Source organism: Carassius gibelio, chromosome A19, assembly GCF_023724105.1.
Source record: "Carassius gibelio isolate Cgi1373 ecotype wild population from Czech Republic chromosome A19, carGib1.2-hapl.c, whole genome shotgun sequence".
NCBI classification, from domain to species: domain Eukaryota; kingdom Metazoa; phylum Chordata; class Actinopteri; order Cypriniformes; family Cyprinidae; genus Carassius; species Carassius gibelio.
This window is the reverse complement of record NC_068389.1, coordinates 12,607,298-12,631,778: the sequence shown is the minus strand read 5'-3', so window position 1 is coordinate 12,631,778 and position 24,481 is coordinate 12,607,298. Positions and strand designations below refer to the sequence as shown.

General features: G+C 38.0%; 2 protein-coding genes across 3 annotated transcripts; one reads left to right on the top strand and one right to left on the bottom strand.

The window, feature by feature from the left end:
- Positions 1-784: 784 nt before the first annotated feature.
- On the top strand, positions 785-13,317 carry LOC127935910 (homeobox-containing protein 1-like). 2 transcript variants are annotated; one of them, XM_052534129.1, is made up of 11 exons: positions 785-1,013; positions 1,502-1,613; positions 2,380-2,791; positions 3,440-3,525; positions 8,612-8,722; positions 9,537-9,662; positions 10,628-10,778; positions 11,280-11,362; positions 11,517-11,612; positions 11,856-11,977; positions 12,060-13,316. In XM_052534129.1, exons 2-11 carry the CDS (start codon positions 1,535-1,537, stop codon positions 12,201-12,203), a joined length of 1,410 nt encoding a protein of 469 aa, XP_052390089.1. In that variant the 5' UTR covers positions 785-1,013; positions 1,502-1,534; the 3' UTR covers positions 12,204-13,316. The 2 variants fall into 2 exon arrangements, with proteins under 2 accessions (XP_052390089.1, XP_052390090.1); XM_052534130.1 differs by lacking the exon at positions 9,537-9,662 and having other exon boundaries at positions 792-1,013; positions 12,060-13,317.
- A 4,763-nt stretch (positions 13,318-18,080) lies between these two features.
- LOC127935700 (hairy/enhancer-of-split related with YRPW motif-like protein) lies at positions 18,081-23,920 on the bottom strand. Its single transcript, XM_052533794.1, has 5 exons — positions 22,611-23,920; positions 20,793-20,859; positions 20,366-20,449; positions 20,137-20,218; positions 18,081-19,512 (listed from the first exon to the last, which is right to left on the bottom strand). The coding sequence occupies exons 1-5, from the start codon at positions 22,688-22,690 to the stop codon at positions 18,896-18,898; spliced, it is 930 nt and encodes a 309-aa protein (XP_052389754.1). The 5' UTR covers positions 22,691-23,920; the 3' UTR covers positions 18,081-18,895.
- Between the last annotated feature and the right edge of the window lie 561 nt (positions 23,921-24,481).

The window sequence follows — 24,481 nt, the reverse complement described above, 5'->3', positions numbered from 1 at the left end:
AGCAAGCTATAATAATATTGTCTCCTGGATATTATCTTGATTGTCTTTGCAGGCCAGAGTTGCTAGATGGATCATCAGTTTACATCTGTGCGAGCTGGCACACTCATATCAGCCTTTCATAATGAGATACAGCTTCTCACAGAGAGGAGGCAGGATGTGCACCAGGCACATATACTGTTAAAAATACTGTTAAGATGGGTTTCTCTGTTGGCCGGGTCTCCTGAGGACAGGACTTCTCATTCAGATGATGAAAATTAAAGGTGAAGTGCTCTGCTGTGGATTATTATGAATCAAAGTTTTGTTTAAACTTGATTAATCATTGGTCAGAAATGATCAAACTCAGGCACTTATATTCATTTGATTATTACTATTGTATATGTATACATTTTATTAGACAGAATGAAATGTTTTAGAATGAAATAAAACAAATAATACCAACACAACATACTTTGTTACAACATTTGTTAGTTGTACAGGCATTTATTCATTATAACTTTATTATTACTATAATATACTACATATAACTAAAGAAAGCTATTGCTTTGTATTTGTGTCATTATGAAAGCAAAAAAAAAAAAAAAAAAGAAAAAAAAAGGAAAACGTAAATCCGTACAGAATAGCAGTCCTGCAAAATCTAACAAAAGTAAACAAACTTGTCAGAAAGTAAGAACTCATTTTATATTTCACAACTACTCCCAAATATTTATTCATAATGTCTTGTAAAATATTTGACATGTCGTTAAAGACGTATGGAAGTGTCTTCTAGCATCCACTTCCTGCATCCACATGGGACTGTCGCTGCGGGTGAGAGGTCGATTGTTGACTTCCATTTATCCAGTAATATTATGCTGCGGCATCCCAGGACAATGTGACCCTCCTCGGATCACCTTCATTAGCTAGTTGAAGCACCACGGAGTGCAAGTGATCGCACGGGAGGGCCGGGATCTAACCCAGGGTGTGCACCGACCGCACCATCTCCAACTCCGGCGGCAGTTTGACGGAAGCGCGGGGAGGTAAGGCGGATAACTGCGAGGGCATATAGCTTTTCATGCTAGCGGCAAATACAGTTACTCTAGCGCTCTGTGCATCAAAGCTTTGCTACTATGAAGGCATCTTACAACCGCAGTCATAATAAGTGACACAGTGAGAAGCGAATCTGCTTCAAAAACTAGAGCAGCTACTTTTTTTCTAGTACGGCATGACTGTACGCGTAGTCTGGTTGTCTGTCAGAAGTAAAAGCCGCCCTCAAGCCACTGGATTCAGCTCCAAGTGCAACAAATTCTTGCATGCAGTTGCACAGTAGCGCGTGCCCGCTGGGGCTAGCCAGCTAGCGCGAGCCTGACACAAAATAAAGTCATGATCACAGACGTGCGTTGGCTGTTATTGAAGGTCGTTTTTAAAGCAGACCGTGGACGAGTTGTTTCTATTTCTATCGCTAGTCTAGCATGACTAACTGATACATGCTGACTGGCTGTTAGTAGTTCTTGTGATGTTTTGACAGCCCCCTTGTGCCCTGCGGGGTGACTCCTCGACCATGCGACAGTGGTGTCTTCCAGCTGTGGCTCCACGCGCCGAACCGCTCCCAACCGGCCGATTATCACCTCATATCTCAGGTACGACCACAAGTGTGATGTGCGAACATTTTATATGAAGTTACTGTATACTAACGTACACTCCTGAAGGATTGCCAGTGTTTGCGGTATAGCAAAATAATTGATTTAAGTAAAAGGTTAGATAGAAAAGAAAAAGTGAGATTGACAGCAATGTGTGTCCAGCATCCCTTTTGCAGTTTACTAATATTTGAGAAAAATCTGCTTACTCTTGTGCTGTTCCAAAACTTTATGACTTTATTTATTTTGTTCAACATTAAAGGGGAATTTTACAATGTCCTCCTCACTTTTTTAAATAAAATGAAAGTTAATGGCGCTGTCAGTCTCCAAAATGAGAAAAAGTACCATAAAAGTATGATCAAAGTGGTCAGTTTGACTTTTGTTATATTCCAGGGCTATGGAGTAGCTTTGTGTTATCCAGTTCAAATCACATTTATTTGTATAGCATGTTTTACAATACATATTACAAAACATGTTCCAAATGGCGAGGAACATATATCTATAATTTTTTTTTTCTGTGCAAAAATGACCACAACCCCACCTCCATATGTAATATTCTGTTGGTTTAAGTCTTTGATTAATATTCTGTCTTTAAGATATTTAAGTGGCTATTAGGTGAATCACAAAATTATAAACTTTGATTTGAAGCAAAAAACTATTAGAAAACTGGCCAAAAACAAGAATTCATACTACAATGACGTAAAGAATTACAATCTCTTGAAGCGTTGCAAATGACAATTGAAATTTCTCTACTTGTCTTGTCCCGCAGATGAAAGGATGGAGTGTTGTGATGTGGAGCCACGCTATACCATTGAACAGATCGACCTGCTCCAGCGTTTAAGGCTGTCAGGGATGACCAAACCTCAGATCATTCAAGCCCTTGAGTCTTTAGAGAGGCTTGATCCAGACCATCGTACCCCATGCTGCAACAATCACTCGGCCCCACCCAGCGCCCCTACCTCCGCAGCCCCTGCTGCTCCCTCATCCTCCTCTTCTTCCTTCTCCTCTCTTACCTCAGCCACCACACAGACTCCTGTTATGGATGCTGCATTATCGCCAAGCAACAGTTATGATGCTTCGCCCCCACCCATGTACCCACCCAGCGGAGTTCAGAGGTCGTTTAGTTACGACTTGGCAGAAGAGGACTGGGATCTGGAGGAGAAGGTGGAGGAATACATGAGGTATCGTTTTTGAGCTGCTTCTGTGGGCTTCTCTTCTCCGGTCTGCTGAGAGATAGAGATTAATATAACAGCTGATAATGGCAGTGAATGTCCCTGAGCAACAGTGTAATTTTCAGAGAACAAGATCTCTTTCTGAATCAGGTCAGGTGGACAGTTGGTTCTGATGGATGCTTTTTGCAGCTTCTTCTGTTACTGCTTTGGCTCTGGAGAATGTGACTTAAAACAGTATTTTCCCCATTTAAGGCTAGAGTTTAAGTTTAAGTTTACGCTAAGGAAAATGTCCTGTACTAAAATAAAATATGAAATGAAAATTTTACTTTGGAAACTAAAATTGCAAAAAAATAATAGTCATATGTCTAACTAAGTAATGTTCCAAATTTGAAGTTGATATTTCAAAAATTAAGATTCCTGTGAAATTCAGTTTAAGTGCTATTCCAAGACTCCATTACCTTTTTTTTATGCATTTTTCTGTCTTAAATTTATAGGATAATTGAAGGCTATAGAACCTTGAGACCTAAATTAACACATGTTTTATAAAATTATTTTAAAGCTGCTAACGTTCTTCACTATGTCAGTGTGTAATGAAATGTAATATTTATGTTTTGTTTTGAACAGTGTCACTGTAATGCTTGTCTTTGTTTGGACTAGGAGGGACAGCAACCTCGTGAAAGAAGAGATAAAGTCTTTTCTCAATAACAGAAGGATCTCACAGGCAATTGTTGGACAAGTCACAGGTACTCTGAATCCTTTCTGTCTTGCAGTGGGAAAAGTGTAGCCAAAAACAGCAATTTTCTAATCAGGCAAACCACTTAAAGTATATTTTTTATTTTATTTAAAACCTATAATCATTTACATGTCCAAAACAGATTATTCTTCATTTCCTGTGCTGACTAAAATAAATATATTATTCAATTTTTTATAGATATTAAACATGTCTACACAATGAAATAGTTGAAGTCTGTGGAAACAAACTGTGAATTCAAGTTCAGTTTGCATTTCCATTTCTTTAAGACATTGTACATTGTCAAAAAGATAGCACACATACTTAAAGGGTTAGTTCACCCAAAAATCAAAATTATGTCATTAATAAATAAATAAATATATGGAGAAAAAATATATATCTCGATATACGATATATGATATATATCTCTATCTTTACAGGAAAAATACCCACCAAAAAACTACTGTAAAAAGAAATATGCAAAATATTACATTTAGAGCCCTATGAAACGTTTTATTGTTTTCTTCACCATATGTTTTATTGTTACCTAATTTCTGTGTTTTAGCATGTGTAATTATTTAAATGCATAAAAACAACTTAATTAGTTAAAAACGTTTCTTAAAATAGCCTTATGTGAAATGTTTTTCCCTTCAGAAATTCTGTGTATTTACATTTACATTTGGTTATCAAATGAAGGCATAAAACATTAATTTTATCTTTTAATTATTTAAAATTAAGCAAACTTTATTTTTGGGTAAATAAAGGGGATTTACTATTAAAAATAAAACATGGAAGAAATGTTGTGTGATTATTCCTTAAAAAATTATGTTTGTTTCATTTAAATAGTAGTTGTAGTGGGCTATGTACATTCTGCTGAACAATAGTAATATATTTCTGGTAAATACTTTTATTTTGACGGTTAGATCTGTATCTTTACAGTTCAGTGTATGTGATACTACAGTCTATGATGTGATATATGATGCTAGTTTTACTCAAATCAAATGGTCAAATGCTCATGAAGTGATTCTCAGTGCAGTTCTTGAGATGTTCTTCATGTGTTTTCGTCTTTATTTAGTGAGAAGACTAGACGCTGAAATCACCGCATGCGTCACGCGCGCTTCCGTGTTTGTAATAAACTAAGACGCACCTCTGTGCCATTCATAAACACAGACATGCAGAACATGCAGGATTTATATTTAAATAGATTTTTCCTACTTAATATTTGCAGATATTAGTCCATATCGCGATTTTATGTAAGTGCAATGACCTACTTTTGATTAATTCATTCAAAATTTGATAAATTTCGTGTCATTCCACGTTAAACTGTAAATTCCGTGTTTATGACTGTATTCTGCGATTTTGTCCACGTTTTCTGCATTGCGGAAATCATAGCAGCCTACGTACAGTAGACATCTGCCTGCTGTTTGCCCAACGCCTTAAAACCAAAGTATCTCCATGTAATGGAGCCAGTTGTCCTTTTTTGTTTTAGACTTTTTTTGAGACTAGTTCTGTAAACGTAAGGTGAGTGGGAACAAAATCAAGGAGGCAGGGGCGAGCACAGCACAGAGAAGGCAAACAAGCAAAGTGGCGGAATCAGAATTAAATATAAACGATATGTCAAAATCCATAATGTGTTTAAAAAATATCTCGATATATTTTAAATATCGAGATATCGCTCACCCCTACTGTCCATGTCCAGAAAGGTAAGAAAAACATCATCAAAGTAGTTCATGTGACATCAGAGGGTCAGTTAGAATTTTTTGAAGCATCGAAAATACATTTTGGTCCAAAAATAGCAAAAACTACGACTTTATTCAGCATTGTCTTCTCTTCCGGGGTCTGTTGTGAGCGTGTTCACTGCAGTGTATGATATCCGGTTCGTGAACGAATCATTAGATGTAACCGGATCTTCTTGAACCAGTTCTCCAAATCGAACTGAATTGTTTAAAATGGTTCGCGTCTCCAATACGCATTAAACCGCAAATTACTTAAGCTGTTAACTTTTTTAATGTGGCTGACACTCCCTCTGAGTTAAAACAAACCAATATCCCGGAGTAATGCATGCACTCAAACAGTACACCGACTGAACTGCTGTGAAGAGAGAACTGAAGATGAACACCGAGCCGAGCCAGATAACGAACAAAAGATTGACTCGTTCTCGAGTCAAGAACCGGTTGCATAGGTTTTCGGATCACCAGTACTTCTTTCGGACAGTTCGATTCAATAAACCGGTTGAAGAAAAAAGTTCACTGGTTCTTTTGCACTCTACGTAATGATGTCATTGGCGATGATTGCCCTTGATTCAAGCATTCGGTTTACCCGCGCTCATTACACTAGCACAGAATCAGTTCAGAATCAATCACCAAAAGAATCAGTTCGGTTCAGACGCTCTGTGTCGGTCTGCTTCACACTAAATCACACATGCTCCGTATCATCAGCTCCTCGGTTCTCGAATCGGACGAGTCCGACAGAAATGGTTCTTGACTCGAGAACGAGTCAATCTTTTGTTCGTTATCTGGCTCGGCTCGGTGTTTATCTTCAGTTCTCTCTTCACAGCAGTTCAGTCAGTGTACTGTTTGAGTACATGAATAACTCTGGAATATTGGTTTGTTTTAACTCCGAGGGAGTGTCAGCCACATTAAAGAGCCACACAGATGGGAAATCAAAAATTACCTGTATTACAGTGTATGATGTAGCTGTCCATCAGTGTAAACAATGTGCAAAGTTATTAAACCAAAAAGTACACGATTTATAAAGTTATTGGCTTCTAAAGTAAGGAGTCGACTCTGAATCGCTGAAACGAGTCGTTATAGATTTCAAATCTTTTGCCCATCTCTATGTACGTCACTAGAACACTTTGCATAATAATCTCCGCCTACCGTCTTGGGAGAAACAAAACTCTGAAGATCAGAAGAACCAATGGCTAAAATTCATTTTTACCACGATACCAGAGCAGTACAACAAATCCCTTTTGTTGTGTTCACAACATTTCACTGATGACTGCTTTTCTAATCTCGGTGAGTTCAAGACGGGATTTTCAATGCCTTTGGCCATAAAAAAGGGTTCATTACCAACTTTATTTGGACCAAAAAGCATCTCCGAATCACAACCTGTAAGTTGTTTTCTTCCGAGCGTCTTATCAGTATGTGTGCTGTCTGCAACCTTTGTCTGGGCTTCGCGCGAACCGTTTGGGGATCTCTGAGAATTGAGGTATTTTTAAAATGATTTTTTGACAAAATTACAATGTTTTTTAACCTTGGATGGATTTAAACCTGTTGTACAGGACTTATAAACAGTGATAGGAAGCTTAGAATTTTCATCTTACTGGCACTTTAAAAAAGTTAACCACTTAAGTCATTGGTGGATTAATGCTTATTGGAGACGCGAACCGTTTAAAACGATTCAGTTTGATTCGGTGAACTGGCTCAAGAAGATCCGGTTACATCGAATGATTTGTGTATGGATATCACAAACTGCTTTGTTTTGAACTTGCTCACAACAGACACGGAAGAGAAGACAATGCTGAATAAAGTCGTAGTTTTTGTTATTTTTGGACCCAAATTTTCGATGCTTCAAAAAATTCTAACTGACCCTCTGATGTCACATGAACTACTTTGATGATGTTTTTATTACCTTTCTGGACATGGACAGTAGACCGTAAACACAGTTTCAATGGAGGGACTGAGAGCTCTCTGACTAAATCTAAAATATATTAAACTGTGTTCCGAAGATAAACGGAGGTCTTACGGGTTTGGAACGACATGAGGGTGAGTTATTAATGACATAATTTAGATTTTTGGGTGAAATAACCCTTTAATGTATGGTGGTGCTTGAAAGTTTGTGAACCCTTCAGAATTTTCTATATTTCTGCATAATTCATCAGGTTTTCTGAAAGTTGACAGAGAATTTTAGTCCATTTCTCCGTAATGAACCCCCTTAACTCTGTGATGTTGGTGGGTTTCAGTTGGATTAAGGTCCAGACTTTGACTTGACCATTCCAAAACATTAACTTTTGTTCTTTTTTAAACATTCTTTGGTAGAATGACTTGTGTGCTTGGGGTCATTGTATTGCTGCATGACCCACTTTCTCTTGAGATAAAGTTCTCAGACATATGTCCTGGTATTTTCCTTTAGAATTCGCTGGTATAATTCAGAATTCATTGTTCCATCAATGATGTAAAACAAGCCCAAACCATGATACTACCACCAACATGTTGGGATGAGATGGGATAAGGTTCATATGTTGGAATGCAGTGTTTTTTTTCTTTTCCCAAACATAACGCTTCTCATTTAAACCAAAAATGTCTATTTTGGTCTCATCCGTCCACAAAATATTTCTTCAGTAGCCCTCTGGCTTGTTTACATGATCTTTAGCAGATTCCTGATGGGCAGCAATGTTCTTTTCGGAGAGCAAAATCTGATTACCTTTTGGATCATATTTATGGAGAAATATAGAAAATTCAGAAGGGCACAGAGTACAGATTGGGTACAAATATGCTTATAGTATCCAAATCAGTTTATTTCGAGGACGTTATTTTATTTAATTTTTTTACACAACAGTGTGCGTCAAAAAAGCAAGATGTTTGTTTGAAATTAAAGTTTGTTGTAAGTCAGTATTGCATTGATGCTGAACATGCTGAACTTTTATTTAACAATTTAAACAATATTTTAAAATCATTGTACAATCACACCAATAGAATAAAGCAGTCTTATTTTAGTGTTACTTATACTATTAGTATTTTGAATTAGCTTAAATTTGTATGTTTTCTTTTTTAATTGAATTTATTTTATTTTAATAATCAGTTATTTATGTGCTTTTTTTTCAGTCTTAGTTAAATTTTTTATTTTATTTCTAATTTTCTACTTTCTAATTTAGTGCTACAACATTTAGCGAAGGCAACATTTCTAAATATTATCTAGCTTCCAGTTTTTCATCTAATGTTTCTGTTTTATTTGATTTCAGATTTGTTTAAATTACCAAAAATGTTTTTAATATTTTTTGTTACCAATGATAATTATTGGTTTTATTCGGGTACTTTCTGCTTTTCATGCCATTTCTGTAACCCGGTTTTATTTTATTTTTGACTGATATTCTGCAGGTATTAGTCAGAGCTACATCTCCCAGTGGCTTCTGCAGCAGGGGCTGGAGATGAGCGACTCCAAACGCAGGGCGTTCTATCGCTGGTACCTGCTGGAGCGCAACAGCCCAGGTGAGTTGTTGTTCCTCTCCAAGGGGGTGACTTTTCAAAAACAAGGCAGTGGCCTGAATTGGCTTGGGGCTGGCTTAAACAAGAATAGAGTTTTATATTTAGTTTTTTTTTCATTATTTTTTTCTTCATTTGCTATTCTGCCATATCTTCCCTATGTAGTTTGCATGGTCCTTGAGGGTTAGAGAAATCAAGATGTGTATTGGAAGGACATGTCATGTTGCCGCACTGAATTGAAATTCAATCAACTGGTGTCATTTCCCATTAATTATGTACTTAGGTTAATGCTATTCTTGGCACAACTAAGAAGTGTAGGCTGTGGCAGTCAGAAATTAGCTTTAAAGCCTTTTAGGCTGTAACACTGCCAACACCTGCATCATCTCACATTTATAATATAGAGAACGTGTTGATGCGTAAAGGAGCTAATTATGTAATGTGAAGCCCTCCAGGACCACTCCTGCTCTCCATCTCCCAGGTTAGACATTCTTCTGTAGCACTCAGTCCTGATCCTGGGTTTGTCAAATGCTGGTTTTCATGTCCTCTCTGCACTTAGGTGCAGTTAACACCCGACACTACTAACAGACCCCTGAGCATGACGCTTTTACCTTCTCTACAGCACTAGAGAATTGAGCATGGCTCCATAAACTTCAATATTTTTGAATGTCTATTAACACTGTTAAGTGTCTATAATTAAGTTTCTCATAGGGTTTTCATTGAGCACTATGTTAATATTTGTTAATGATCATCACAGCAAGTTTTTGGTCCCTTGAAGGGACTCTAGTTAACACAGTTTTCTGATTGCCCAAATGGGTTAAAGGAATCAGATGGAGTGAAAACCAGCATGCTCAGGTCCCCAGGAGCAGGACTGACACTCCTTTGAATAGGCAGAGAGAACTGCTGATGCACCTCCTCCCCTGGTACTCTGCTCACCAGTCCCAGTCAGGTAACGTCTTTGCTGCAAGGAAACACAGATTAAGTTCACCTCAACACAAACAGTTTGAGAAATTAATATTTGTTTTCTTTGAGTCTAAAGCCACCTTTTCAATATCTCTTAATATAACAGACCGGATATCATTCATTTCTAATTTAGAGTAGTACGGCAGCTGTGTAGAGTTCCAGTCATATGCATAAGCGGAATTTTCAGATACGATTTGAGATTCTGTTGAGTTGAAATATTTCAACTTTTGCAGCTAGACTGGTTCTAATAATATATATATATATATATATATATATATATATATATATATATATATATAAACACCTAATAGCCTATCAATATTCTTTAATTCAGCTCTTTAAGTACTATTTCTTAAAATGGGCAGTTATAAATGATGTCCAAAATAATTATTTTTAAATATTACATAATTATTTATAATGATTAGCTCAAGAAAACCCATTATGCTTTTCTCTTAAATGTGTTGCGATCATTTGCGTGGAAATATTCGTACATATAGTATGTGCATCAGGACCAGTTTTGATTGCCACTATGGGGTGATATGTAACAAACATATGGAAATAGTGGAAAGGTGGCTTTAGAATCTTTTCGAATTAAATAAGCTATATATAAAAGTATAGTTAACTGAAAATGACACCCTCACAGTGTTTTAAACATCTATGATTTTCTTGTGTGGAACACAAACTAAGAAATTAAAAATAAAATTTAATGCATTGAAAGTGGATGGGGACCAGAGACTGCAATGGTTTGGTCAGTATTCACATTTATTTTATTGAAAAGGGCATCATAAAAAATCTGCTATAAGTATCTCCTTTTGTGCTCCATGGGAGACAGTCATTCTATCTTCCAGTGAGTAAATAACAACAATGCAGTGAATTTATATTTGATTGTTATTTTGGTTTGTATGCGTTTTAAGTTCTGTATTCCATCATTTTGGATAATGTTCACAACAGGGGCCACATTGTCCGTGCGTTCTCTGGTTAAAGAGGAGCCTGACTGGAGATTTGCTGGAAGTCCTGCAGAAAGGGCAGCTGTTGGGCCTTTTAGACTACGTAGAGGGAGTCGCTTCACCTGGAGAAAGGAGTGTCAGTCAATCATGGAGAGGTAAATCACAGAACATTACTGTCTTTGGCACTATTCAGACAGTAATTGTTTCTCAGGGTGACTTCTGTAAAAGAACATTTGCATGACTCCTTTGAGATAAAACTCTCTAAAACATATGTGCTGCAGTTAAATATGATTTTCACTCTTCTTTCAAGTGCTTAATTTGAACAAATAATCGATATATATATATATAATATTTTTTTTTTTTTTTTTTTTTTTTTACAATATCCGTCCAATGAATGATTCACAAATTCAGATTTTTTTTTTGTAATGGCACTATCCCCATATTTTTATATTGAGTTATGGTGCCCAACAATGTACCCATACAATTGGAATATTTTCTTTGTTCACAAGCATTTTTACATTTAATGTCATTGTCATAAACATTAAATAGCCTATTTTATTAATCTGCACTGTTCTAAGGCCATTCCTATTTCCTGTTGGTTGAACAATTATTGTGACATCACAAGTCTTGTTCTGATTCGCTCTGTTTGTTCTCAGTTTCTTTACAGAGAATCAGTATCCCGATGAAGCCAAAAGAGAGGAAATTGCCAATGCTTGTAATTCTGTCATTCAGAAACCTGGTAAGTGATTGCAATGAGTATCTGAACTGCTACAGATCCAGACTAGTCTTGGCATTGCCATCTTTGTTACAAATTTAGCCCTGCCTCACTAAATGTATAAATGCCTTTACTAATTGATTTAAATGATTAATTTCTTATATAAATGTTGTTTCAGGAAGCAAACTGTCCGAATTTGAACGAGTCACTGCTCTCAAAGTGTACAACTGGTTTGCAAATCGGAGGAAGGAGATGAAGAGACGTGCAAACATAGGTGAGAAAGGTTCCCTGGCTACTAAAAATAATTATTTGTCTATTTGTGTGTTTATGAAGTATACGCAAGTTTGGTCTCTGTAAGATTTTTTTGTAATGTTTTTGAAAAAAAGGCTCTGAAATATCCGCACAGGTTAAAACAACTGGTTTATATTTTAATATATTTTGAAATGTTATTTATTCCTGTAATGGCAAAGCTGAATTTTCAGCATCATTATTATCGTTATCTGTCGCTTTCACTCAGAGGCTGCTATACTAGAGAGCCATGGGATAGAGGTACCCAGCCCCAGCTGCCACTCCATCAACGAAGAGGTCGAGACTCAGGAGTTTGGAGATCAAATCATGAGTCGGCGGTTCTCTGAGCAGGTTAGAGGTTGTTGTTAATTCACTACTTGGACTGCTTTTGTGGTCAGGATTGTTCACTTGCGTGTTATGTGTTTGCATCCAGGAGGAGCTGTCTCGGAGGAAAGACATCGAGTTAGAAGGAGACATGCTTCATCCTGTGGAAGTGGTTATTCCTTCAAGCCCGACCTCTCAACTCATGGAGCAAAAGCTGGATGAATCGAAAAGGGAGGCTACTGATGATGATTAACCAAAGAACTGAGTCGTTTTTTTGTTCCAAAGTGGCTTGACGTGGTTCTCAGCCAAGCCTGACACTCTAAATTCTCTGGTGCCTCTAGTGGTAGGGAGGCCACTCTTATGTATCTACAGTAATCACGCTTGTAGTAACTGCAATATTTACTCTATACAGTATACTTTGCATTCCAATACAGTCTTAACGCTTCCTGCAAGAGGGAAAAATGTGTAAGGTGCAAACTAATAACTTTCTTATCACGCTAAAGCTGTTTGCTTTAATTTCTCAGTGTTCTCATATATAACAGTTCTACCTGTTATTATCTTAAGCGAGCAGTCTAGAGAAACCTGCTGGACAGGTGTTGTATTTGACACAACGGAGGCACTGAACCCAGTTTGAAGTCTGTGAATCTGTGAATTTTAAGAGCTTAACAGTCTCTTAATTGTCATATGCAATAGTTAAAGACAAGATTGGGTAGACAAATCCCTACTAGATATACCAACTCAGGTAAAACTAAACTTGGCAGTTAAGTGAGAATATTGCAGTTTTCGCCCTCATGGAAATCAGTGTTTCTCACAATAATGGTTCATTGGATAGAAATGTGACTCAAGCATACAGAATTGTGTACATATACATAAAAGATTTTACACTTTTTTTCAGATTTGATCTGAAAGTAATATTCTGATTATAATGGCTCTGTTTTTATATACATAGTTATTGTAAGCTCTTTGTATCAAGCTACTTAATCTATACTGACCCTGACTAGTGTTAAGGGTCTAAAATACTTTCTAAAGTTCCCCCCTATGGTATTTGCTATAAGCATAATTTACGAACCTCTTCGATAATGCAATGCAGTATGTAAAACTACAAGTATAATATTAGCATTTAATGCAACAAGCTGCTTTTCAATGGATTGATATCCACGGTTTATTTTTCTGTGTCTTAACGAATGCCAAAGTTTGGCCAAGTTGTAAAACAATGCATTTTACATGAACAAAGTCAAATAGACTTGACAATTGCTTAAGGCACATCAGTGTACCTTGGTGAGAAGTGCTTTGAGCGTGTAAAGGCTTTAAAGGGTTATAGTTCGCCCAAAAATGAAAATTATGTCATTAATAACTCACCCTTATGCTGTTCCAAACATGTAAGACCTCCTTTTATCTTCGGAACACAGTTTAAGATATTTTAGATTTAGTCAGAGAGCTCTCAGTCCCTTCAGTGAAGCTGTGTGTACGGTATACTGTCCATGTCCAGAAAGGTAAGAAAAACATCATCAAAGTAGTCCATGTGACATCAGAGGGTCAGTTAGAATTTTTTGAAGCATCGAAAATACATTTTGGTCCAAAAATAGCAAAAACTACGACTTTATTCAGCATTGTCTTCTCTTCCGTGTCTGTGTGAGAGAGAGTTCAAATCAAAGCAGCTGGATTTCCGGTTCGTGAATTAATCATTCAGTTCACCAAATCGAACTGAATCGTTTTAAACGGTTCGCATCTAATACGCATTAATCCACAAATGACTTAAGTGGTTAACTTTTTTTTTTAATGTGGCTGACACTCCCTCTGAGTTCAAACAAACCAATATCCCAGAGTAATGCATGCACTCAAACAGTACACTGACTGAACTGCTGTGAAGATGAACACAGAGCAGAGCCAGATAACAAACAATTGACTCGTTCATGAGTGAAGAACCGGTTGCATCGGTTTTCGGATCACCAGTACTTCTTTCGGACAGTTCGATTCAATAAACCGGTTGAAGAAAACGGTTCACCGGTTCTTTTGCGCTCGACGTAATGGCGTCATTGGCGATGATTGCCCTTGATTCAAGCATTCGGTTTACCCGCGCTCATAACATTGGCACAGAATCAGTTCAGAATCAATCACCAAAAGAATCAGTTCAGTTCAGACGCCCTGTGTGTTGGTTTGCTTCACGCTGAATCACACATGCGCAGTATCATCAGCTCCTCGGTTCTCGATTCGGACGCGTCTGACAGAAATGGTTCTTGACTCGTGAACGAGTCAATGTTTTATTCGTTATCTGGCTCGGCTCGGTGTTTATCTTCAGTTCTCTCTTCACAGCAGTTCAGTCAGAGTACTGTTTGAGTAAATGAATTACTCCGGGATATTGGTTTGTTTGAACTTAGGAGTGTCAGCCACATTAAACAAGTTAACCACTTAAGTCATTTGTGGATTAATGCGTATTAGAGATGCGAACCGTTTAAAACGATTCAGTTCGATTTGGTGAACTGAATGATTAATTCACAAACCGGAAATCCAGCTGCTTTGTTTTGAACTCTCTCTCACACAGACACGGAAGAGTAGACAATGCTGAATAAAGTCGTCGTTTTTGCTATTTTTGGACCAAAATGTATTTTCGATGCTTCAAAAAATTCCAACGGACCCTCTGATGTCACATGGACTACTTTGATGATGTTTTTCTTACCTTTCTGGACATGGACAGTATATCGTACACACAGCTTCAGTGGAGGGACTGAGAGTTCTCGGGCTAAATCTAAAATATTTTAAACAGTGTTCCGAAGATAAAAGGAGGTCTTACATGTTTGGAACAGCATAAGGGTGAGTTATTAATGACGTAATTTTCATTTTTGGGTGAACTAACCCTTTAAGCTGCACACAGTATGATTATTGTTCTGGCCTGTCAGCTCTGTACACCAAAAGGATTCAATGCTGCACACTGTCAAGGCCCAATACTCTGTGCTTTTTCCTAATTTAATTAAACAATAAAATGAATTAACAAATGTAGTGTTGAGTTTGAATTAAATTTGTGTTTGGCAAGGCAAGGTTTTTTTGGCATGCTCATTTTAGCCTTTCTTCAGGTAAAACAGGTAATATAACTGAGCACATGGGGTTTATTTGAACAAAAATACAGTAAGAAAAGTAATACTGTAAAATTACAAATATTGACATTTTTGCTAAGTATTTGAAAGTATTAATATTTCTGTTTTTTTATTATATATGTGTGTGTATGTATATATGTGTGTGTGTGTGTGTGTGTGTGTAGTCCCCACCAGGATAAAAAATAAACATGTACACATATATTGATATTATATTTTTTGATATAGGCCTATTTTTATATTTTATTATATTAATATTGATTTAAACATTTTGAAGTCATTGCAGCCCTCTTGGTTGAGAAGCACTGGTATTTGTGAGATGATTTTCTCAGAGCATGACCAGTAGAGGGCAGTGATATTTATTATGTGTCTGTTGTTTCAGAGAGGATGAGACCTGCACTATCTCCCTGTATCATGTAAGAAAACTGGATTGATAGGCTCTTAGATTTAATTGTAAATTACCTGTCAATGCATATATCTCGAAGCTGTCTGCACTGTTGTTAAAAGCTTTAATTGGTAGTCATTATAATGTCAAACTTTGCAGTGAAGAACTGTTTTGCTAGCTCTACTGGTACACAAATCAAGGGCTAAAATAGCCACAGCCTGCATAGTGTAAAATGGGCTAAGACTTAAGTCTCTATCAAAGCAACAATACACTGCATGGAACAAGCTGAAGGAACAAGAAGTAAGGTCAGACTTCCTAAAAAGGAAGAAAAAAAAATCTAGACTGACTGCCTTGTTTTCATATTGACAGGAAAATATCTACCCTGCCTGTGTGTATCATATTCTTTAGTGTTTATTCTCTCCGTGGCCCCTCCCCGTGGGAAAGCTGGCCTCATGTGATTGTGGTGGCCCATACTGGAAGCTGTGGTTGCAGCAGTGATTCTACTGGTGCCGAAAGAATGGAAGACTGAACACACACACACACACACACACACACACACACTCAAGCCTAAACGTTCACTAACATAAACACACACCACGATCAACAAGCGAATCTCTCTACACACAGTCCACACGCCACTCACATGAGAATCTGCCCCTTGTTGCACCACATCCCTCACAGACACACAGTCTAGCACAGGCATACACACATTCCATGCCCATTTTAAGGTTCAAACTGAGGAAAACACAAGCAAACAAACAACAACCCAAGAATAAAAAAAGCAACTCTCCTTCATCACATCACCAAAGACCAGGGTTTTAATTGCCCTTTTAGTGGTAAAACACATGATTATTCAGTTTCCATGGTTAACCCCACTTTTAATTTGAGACAATCTTGTAAATGATGCATGATCCTTCCAGTGGTGTCTCTGGAAAGCTGATCTTTTTCTGAGTCAGACATAATGGATGCCCTCTGTCACAGAATGTGATCATTTGTACTTTTGCTTAAATACAATTATGTTTCTTTTTGTGTGTGTGTGTGTGCATTACCAGTTTCTAGAATATGTAATTCTGACTGTCAGATATTTCCTAAAAATCAGGGTTGTGCAGATGGGTTCATAAAGTAAAGGTCCCATTGATTTAATGATTACTGACTTAATAACAACACATCGACTGTGAGTGACAAGGTTGTTAATCGATAATTCATGCTTTTGTGGAAGCCATCAGCCTACGTTATTTCAGTTTTATTTTTTAAATAATGATATTAAAAGCCAGAATTCCTGGAGAAAAATACGCTGCATTTATAATCATGCAAGAAAACTCTTTAGCAATATCTGTTCACATTGCAAACAATATATATTCAGTTTCCCTTCGCTCTCAAATTACTTAAATGTTTGTTATATGCAATATACTTTGCATTAAACATGTCATATATTGTTTCTAACATAATAAACATTTTTAAATCAATAGTTTTATATTTCTCCATTTGATAACTTTATTTTAAAGTCTCCTTGTTACACATTACATGTTTTAACTATTAGAATAACAATGAATTATGCATAATTACATGCAATTAACCCTTAAGTAAAACCCAAATCCTAACCCTAACCCTACTTCCATAGTAGGAAAATAAATATTATGGAAGTCAATGGGAACCACCAATTGTTCACCAACAATCTTCAGAATATCTTCTTTTATGTACAACATAAGAAAGCAACTAATACAGGTTTGGAACGAGATGAGGGTGAGTAATTTTTAGTAATTTTTGGGTGAACTATCCCTTTAAATAACCGTCTGACTTTGACTATACAACACATTGTCTCTTATATAGCATTATGTTTCTTCTGTGTATAAATGTGTGCGACAAGATCCCTTTTTTTGTTTTCCTTGTATTTAGAAGAGAGCAGGTTAGTTTGGTTTCACTCTAATTACAGCCTGTAGATGGAGAGTGGTTGGCGGAGGCACTGAGAGGACACGGTGCGCCTGGTCTCCTCTTGCTGTTGCAGGATCAGGGCCAGCAGCCACCATGTTTTCACTGAGTGGTCGCTGTACCGCAGTGTCCTCATCACCATCACTGGAGAGTGGAGACAGCTAAAGGAAACAAGATGCTCTAAATGGCACCTTACTCTTATAGCACACAGAGGAGTCTTTCAGATAAGAGTCACCTTCTTGGTAAGTCCATCTCTTCTTTAAAGGGGACATAACACACACACTTTTTATGCCATTCTCATGTTAATCTTTAGTACCTATAGATAAGTATTTCATCCTTCATATTTCCAACGAGTCTTTAGTTTTATCAGATTTATAAAAGACGGCTTTACACTACTTTAACAAACCCTGAAGCAGTGTATTTGGCACAAAAATACTCTATCATACATCCAACTCGTTTATCAAATCTTTGGCAACGTTTAGCATGAGGATTCAACTCTTTAACTGTGAATGTCAGAATGCATGAAATAGCATTAAACCTCCCCTTTAAATTTTATAAGCGTTTTGTTTTTAAATGGATTTTTAATTGTTATTTTTAAGGAAAGTCAATTGAACAAAATATTGGTAATAAAATTTAGTTATGATGCAAGTTAGAGTTGTCTGCGAGATTTGTATATATATATTTTTTTATTTAAATTAACTTTTTGATAAAAGAACTGGGTGTCCAGGTATAGAATAATAAGACATAACATTGCTAATAGTTTTCCTCTGATCATGGGATTCAGGAAAAGGGAACTCACTTTTAAGAGGTTCACTAAATTCTGCACACATGGCCCTGCCTTGAGAGAGCTGTGATCTGTGAGTTTGTTCGAGTGCTGCCATCTTCTGGAAGTAAGTGAACAAGAGGAACACTGTTTTAACAAGGCACATTTAATTTGTCTTTATGTAATCTTCTCAAGAATTTCCATCTCAGATGTATGATATATCATGTCAGAATCCAAGTGAATGTATAAATGACTGAGTAAACAAGTACACTAATAAAAATAAATTCTAGAAAGTTCGGGTATATGGAGCTCAAAATCCAATTTCCTATCACTAAATTGCAGTCTTTCTGATAGATGCATTTCATTGATTTTACACTTAAATTCTAAAGTCCATATCATTCCAATCCTATTTTTCTTTGTAAGCAGAAAAATCACAAACAACTAAAAAGTTTTGTTCAATTATTTCTAAACTCTCAGAAAAAAATACATAAGTAGTCAATCGGTATATACTAATATGTATTTATGTACTAATATGCACCCTTTAGGAGTAACAAGGTGTATCTTTTGAAAGGGCATCACCCTATTGACAGCTTTTGTATCTGTTTTATCTGAGAGTATAAATGTTGGAACAGTAGATTCAACCGAAAACACATTTTATTTGAATTGTTCAATGCTTTGTAGTTCCTTTAAAAGGCAGTAATGGTCATAAATAAGTCTGAATGACCAAGAAATGTTTTTTTTTTTTCCTTTCAGGCTGTCATAAACTCCAAACTTCTGATTCAGAATGCCCCAATCTCTGTGCCCCAGGCCTGTCCAGACTTACTGGAGGTGCCCAAACCCCTGCGACCTGGGGCTGGAGACCCCAGAGGGGCAAAGGGTCTGAAGGAAATCTGGGGAGGGGAGTTGGAGGAGGATGAGGAGGATGAAGGGATTGTGGGTCCATCAGGCGAGTGCTGTTGAAGTCTGTGTGGATGTCTGGGGACAGAGGGCATTCGACGCCCCGGGGTCAGCGCTGGACTCAGTAATGCCCCCTGGGTGCTCAAAGATCCCACTCGCAGGGCTGGTGAAGGGTAGCCCAGCAAGGCGGCGGTGCCATGGGGGGTCAGATCTCGGCAGGTGGTAGGGGGAAACGGGCTAGACAAAGCTGGAGATGAAGTGGATGTCAGCTGTGGAAAGGAGGGCCAGGGCCAAGGAGGGAAAGGCAAAGCGGCGGGGCTCTGGAGGAGAGGGTCCAGCTCACTGGCGCATTGACTGAGATGGGACACAAGGTGTGCACCAATGGGGTCTGAGGATTCGACCCCCTCCAGAGAGCTGAGGTATCTTACCACCTCTCCAACACACTCCCGAAATCCCAGAGTCCTGTAGTCCACTGCCAGAGCACGAGCATCAAAGTAGCCTAGGACAGAGAAAACTAATTATATACTTGATTTTTTGTCAAATAAATGCGCTTTGTGGAGCATAAAAGACTTCTTTTAAAAACATCCAAAAAATCTCACTGTTCCCAGATGTTTAAACAGCAGTGTGGCCTATATTATGTGAAAAAATATTTTGCTTGATTGTTTTTCAAATAAATAATTGTTTTTTATATTTTTATGTCACTTTACTAAAACAGATCAAAATAGTATCTGTAAAATAGAATAGCACCGTTGTGATTAATCTTAATGATATCTGACCAGATAGCAAAAAGTACACTGTAAGTTTTAATTGTCAGTCAAATTAAAATAAGTTTTAATACATGTAAAGAGTAAATTCGAATTGTTTTCAGAAGTAAATTCGAGTGGTGTCTGAACGTGCAAGCATGCACTGTTGCAATGAATGGTGTTCCTGTTGCAGTTGCTAAAGTTTTAGCATGTTCCTGTGTTGTTTCTAAGCTGTTCTGGTTGCTCAACAAGGCATCACAAGTGAATATTTGAGGTTATGGGCTTGCCAAAATCCATAACCCAAAGGATGAGCAATAGTTATAGTAGCAGTAACACTGTATACGGTCCTGAAGGTTCTCCTGCTCAATATCTTCTCTTACCTTTGCCGCCCATGGAATGCAGCAGTTTCAGATGATCCACTGTCATCTGAAGAATCTCAGCCTTCTCCAGTTTAGAGGAGCCCTGGGAAAAATTTACTGGTTTTAGTTTTGAAACATTTTATTTTTATTTTTTTTTATTGTTACTGTACGTTGAAACTCTGTCCACTAAGCTGTTTTGAAAATTTAAAGCATCTAACTGATCCTGTGGCGTTCAGTCTGATCATCTTACCTGTTTCTCGAAAGCACTGGGTACGAGTCTCCTGAGCTCTGACAGACTGTGGTTGATCCTGTCCCTGCGTCTCTTCTCAATTATCTGTGGAATCCAGCAGAATATATTTAAAGATAGCGACAATTTGAAGTTAAAGGCATTTGCTAACTGGATTATTTTTGTGGCCGAGGCTTTAGTTGCAGCATTTCTAAAATCAGATTTTGGAAAAAAAAAATACCAAGTCAAAGAGAAAAACACAAATCAAAGTCAGACAAGAGGGCTTAAACTGTACAAATGCATGTTGCTGCAGCGGGTCATGTTGCAGGGAGTTTCGAAAGAGGCCAGTATTCACAGAAGAGACCTTGTACCAAGATCATATCCGAATTATATATTTGGTCTGTTCTTGAAAAAGCAGGGGAAAAACAAAGCTGGATTGACGTAAACTCACCCCTCTTCTCTTCTTGCGCGCCAGGATCTGTGAGGTACTGCCTGGAGACATGGACCCAGTGACAGGGCTGATCAAGAGAAAGAGCGAGCGGGGAAGGGGACAGATTGAAGCTTTGATGTCAATGCATATTGTTGTCATTACTGTACTTAATACAATGCAGAAACGCTGTTGCACATCATCAAACCCAATCTATTTTGTCTTGGGCAACTGCTAGACACGGGAGGACCAGGGTAAACAGAAAACAAGATTATTTTGGTTTAACGCGTTTTTGGACATTATTGTCAGATGGCTGATATGTTATGGTTTTTGCATAGTACGAAAGCATTTTCTTTTTAAGCTCAAAAGACTTGATGATTACATATCCGCAGGGCAGGCTGAAATGGTGGCTTTCGCATGCACTTTGAGCACATCAATAGATGGTATTATCCTTCAATGTGGATCTGGTTTGCATGGGCACTTTCCGTGCTCTGCCAGCAGAATGACAGTGTTTGTTTTGCTTTTACTTTGACTTCCATGCATAACTATTATTTTTATATCATATTGTAATTCCTTTTAACATTAAGAGGCTTAATGCGCAGACATTAGGTTTGTTTAGAGGAAAAGAGTCTAGTCCAAAAAGAAGATTAGTTACAGAAATAAACTGTTGTATAGAGTTTTTGCATCCTGGTTAAAAGTTTTTCAAATGCAATAAGATGAGAAACCATTGGTCATCGTAGGGCACAAATCAAAAGGACCAAACGGCGGTTACATGCGTCTTAAGTCTGCTTTTGATTTGAGTCACAGCTTTGAAAATACTGCATCAAAAAGACTAAATGCAACTGCGAGAAAAATGCAAAACAGACAGAGAAGGGAAAAGCATGCTGAGCTTAATTCTCATCAGTGGCACAGCAATAGGAAGATACGCCTCTCAAGACTAAAACAAATAAGATCATTATGGGCCTCCATCAGCTGCCCAGTTAGACACTGGCCCTGTGCGTGATTTTGACAATGTGGGTCTGCTCACATAAACTCCCGCGTCATCGTACTCAGCTATCAGGAACAGTGTAGTGTAGTGATATGCACTTCTTAGGGAGGGACAACAACATGACATCTTGGTTGTAGTATTTGATGATTTTTGGGACATGACTTGGCTGTCCCCTCATGCAGGATCTATGCTTCTTGGTGAAACCTAGCTGGATATACTGAGGCACCATATAATATTAAAGTACAACATAAAAAATATCAAGAAGTGAAAAATTTCAATGTGCCTTTGCTACAGTGTAATTACAAGTACTAAGTAATTTTAATTAACAATATGTACTTCCTACAGATTTAGGGTTAGGGTTTGGTTTAGTGTTGCTTGTAATTATATCCCATAGTACATACTTGTAATGAAATAGTATAATTATGTAAATAAGTGTAAAGGATAACTCATTTTTTTACCAAATGATGTGTCACCAAAATTGTTAAAATTGATATCCTGGCCAATGCCAAAAATCTTCATAACAACATATAGCATTTGTATAACTTAAATTGTGAATGTTAAACATTTTATGAATTATTATAAACAACACCAACTCTTAAGGCCCACGCAAAGTCGAAAATGCAGCTGTCAAAAAACACCTTGCATTTTGACAACCAAAGTTGCTATTTTTGCATTAAAAGAGCTATAGCTTGTCCATTTCAATGAATACTTAATTAAATTCACCATAAATGGCACTTTTTAACACATGATTCAGTCTTTATAAATTCTGAGTAATGTGAGCTCTGCATGTTCAACAGAGTCACTGACACCATATATCATCAGCACATTATATAATACACACTCAAAGTCCTCACCAGTAGCTGTCTTCCTGTCCGACATCAATCAGTTCATCCGTGTCTGAGTCTGGGGAACTGTAATCATGAGGTCTCTTCATCGCCACAGGGTCCTCCGTCCTCCTCTATCCCTGCAAGGGACTGTTGAATGGATGGAGATGTGTGAGATGATCTGAGATGATCTCAGATGATGGATTCCTCCTCTGTCCTTCAAATGCAGCTGTAAGGAAAGCAGCCACCTTCTAATGTGAACACGCCCCTCCCTAGTTCCTTTTTTCCTCTCCAACTTCTTCTCCTCTACTTCTCCCTCTATCCTCCGACCACAATACAAGCACGCTTGCTTGGGAGTTTTTATTAGACCTCTTTTGCTGACTAAGTCTGGTACTTGTTTCTGCTCTTATATGTAGTCGTGTTTTGACATCTCCAGACCCCCTGGACTTGAAGCCAGAGAAGGACAGTCCTTGTCCTGTGTTCTCTCACTTTTGCTGCTTTTCCTGGCCCTTCCTACCTCTCAGTCACCCTGGCTACGCTCGTCCTCCCACTTTCTGCTGCAGCAGCACAAGTGACTGAACTTGGGCACTTTGGCAAAGTCTTCCTTTCCCTCCCACACCCCCCGCATCCCAGCCCCTCATCAGCCCTCCCTTCTCTCTCGCTCTCTGTCATTTCTCTCCTTTCAATTAGCCTCTTCTCTCCACTGTCTCATCTCGCTCTATCTTTACCCCCTCAGTTCCTCCCTCCTTCCTTCTGTCTGTTTCTCTGTCTCCTCTTTTCCACTCTTTTTAATTAGTTGCCCTCCCTCTCTCCCAGGACAATAGGAAGAATACTGTGGGAATAGTGCCTTGGATTTGGACCCACATGCACACATACAGTGGCCTCCAATAAAGAAGCATTGTTTTCTTTTAAAAATAAAAAAATCCAAATGCAATTAAGAAAAAAACACTTTTGTGTTCGGGGAACATGTTAGGAAAAATTGTTAGCCTGATGCAATGTAAGTCGCTTTGGATAAAAGCGTCTGCTAAATGCATAAATTTGACCTCTGATGTGGAGGCTATGCTATGCTCCTGAGTCTGAAGGACAAAGCAGCTCTGATAGTGACCTTAAACTGATGGCCTCAGTCTGAATAGAGATGAAGAGAGGTTAAGAGAGGATTTAGCCACTGAGTGTCTGAACAGAGGATCTATTCAAGGATGACAGCCTTTCGGTTTCCCATGTCAGACACACGGCGTTTTCAAAAGAAACATTCCACTTCACACAATATAGTGCTAAGCACATACATGTAAAATCAGAGGTGTTCACCTCTCCATCCACTACCGTGGGAAGCTGTAGGGTGAGACCAGCCATAGTTACTAGAATTACAAGTGCCTGGCAGGAGTTTGCTGTCAGGAACGGTGCCTTACTGACCCAGGAGCTGCAGCAGCATGTCCTGAATCACACAATACTCCATCCTTCCTGTTGGCCTGCTGCTTTGATTCCACTGGGCCGTACGCAATTGAATAGTTTTCTGGTGTGTGCACATTTGTGCCAGTGCAATTGGCTGACAGCCTGTCTGATGCAATTACACCTACACTCTTGAAAATAAAGTTTCCTTATTAGAATCTGTGGTTCCATTAGGAAGCTTCCATGGAAACTTTCAAATGGACAAAAGCTTCTTGATTATTATAATATTATTTACGTGTAGAAAAGAAATGGTTCTTTTAAGAACTGATCACTGAATGGTATTTCTGGGAACCAAAAATGGTTCTTCTAGAAAGTGATAGTGACGTGACATACAGCCAAGTATGGTGACCCATACTCAGAATTCGTGCTCTGCATTTAACCCATCCAAAGTGCACACACACAGCAGTGAACACACACCTGGATCAGTGGGTAACCTGTTTTTGTAGATAATACAA

Coding starts and splice junctions, on each gene's coding strand:
- LOC127935910 (XM_052534129.1), top strand. CDS start 1,535: ATGCGACAGTGGTGTCTTCCAGCTGTGGCTCCACGCGCCGAACCGCTC. Junction 1,614..2,379: donor ATTATCACCTCATATCTCAG/GTACGACCACAA, acceptor CTTGTCCCGCAG/ATGAAAGGATGGAGTGTTGT. Junction 11,363..11,516: donor TTCTGTCATTCAGAAACCTG/GTAAGTGATTGC, acceptor ATGTTGTTTCAG/GAAGCAAACTGTCCGAATTT.
- LOC127935700 (XM_052533794.1), bottom strand. CDS start 22,690: ATGAAGAGACCTCATGATTACAGTTCCCCAGACTCAGACACGGATGAA. Junction 20,219..20,365: donor CCAGTGCTTTCGAGAAACAG/GTAAGATGATCA, acceptor AATTTTTCCCAG/GGCTCCTCTAAACTGGAGAA. Junction 19,513..20,136: donor GCATTCCATGGGCGGCAAAG/GTAAGAGAAGAT, acceptor TCTCTGTCCTAG/GCTACTTTGATGCTCGTGCT.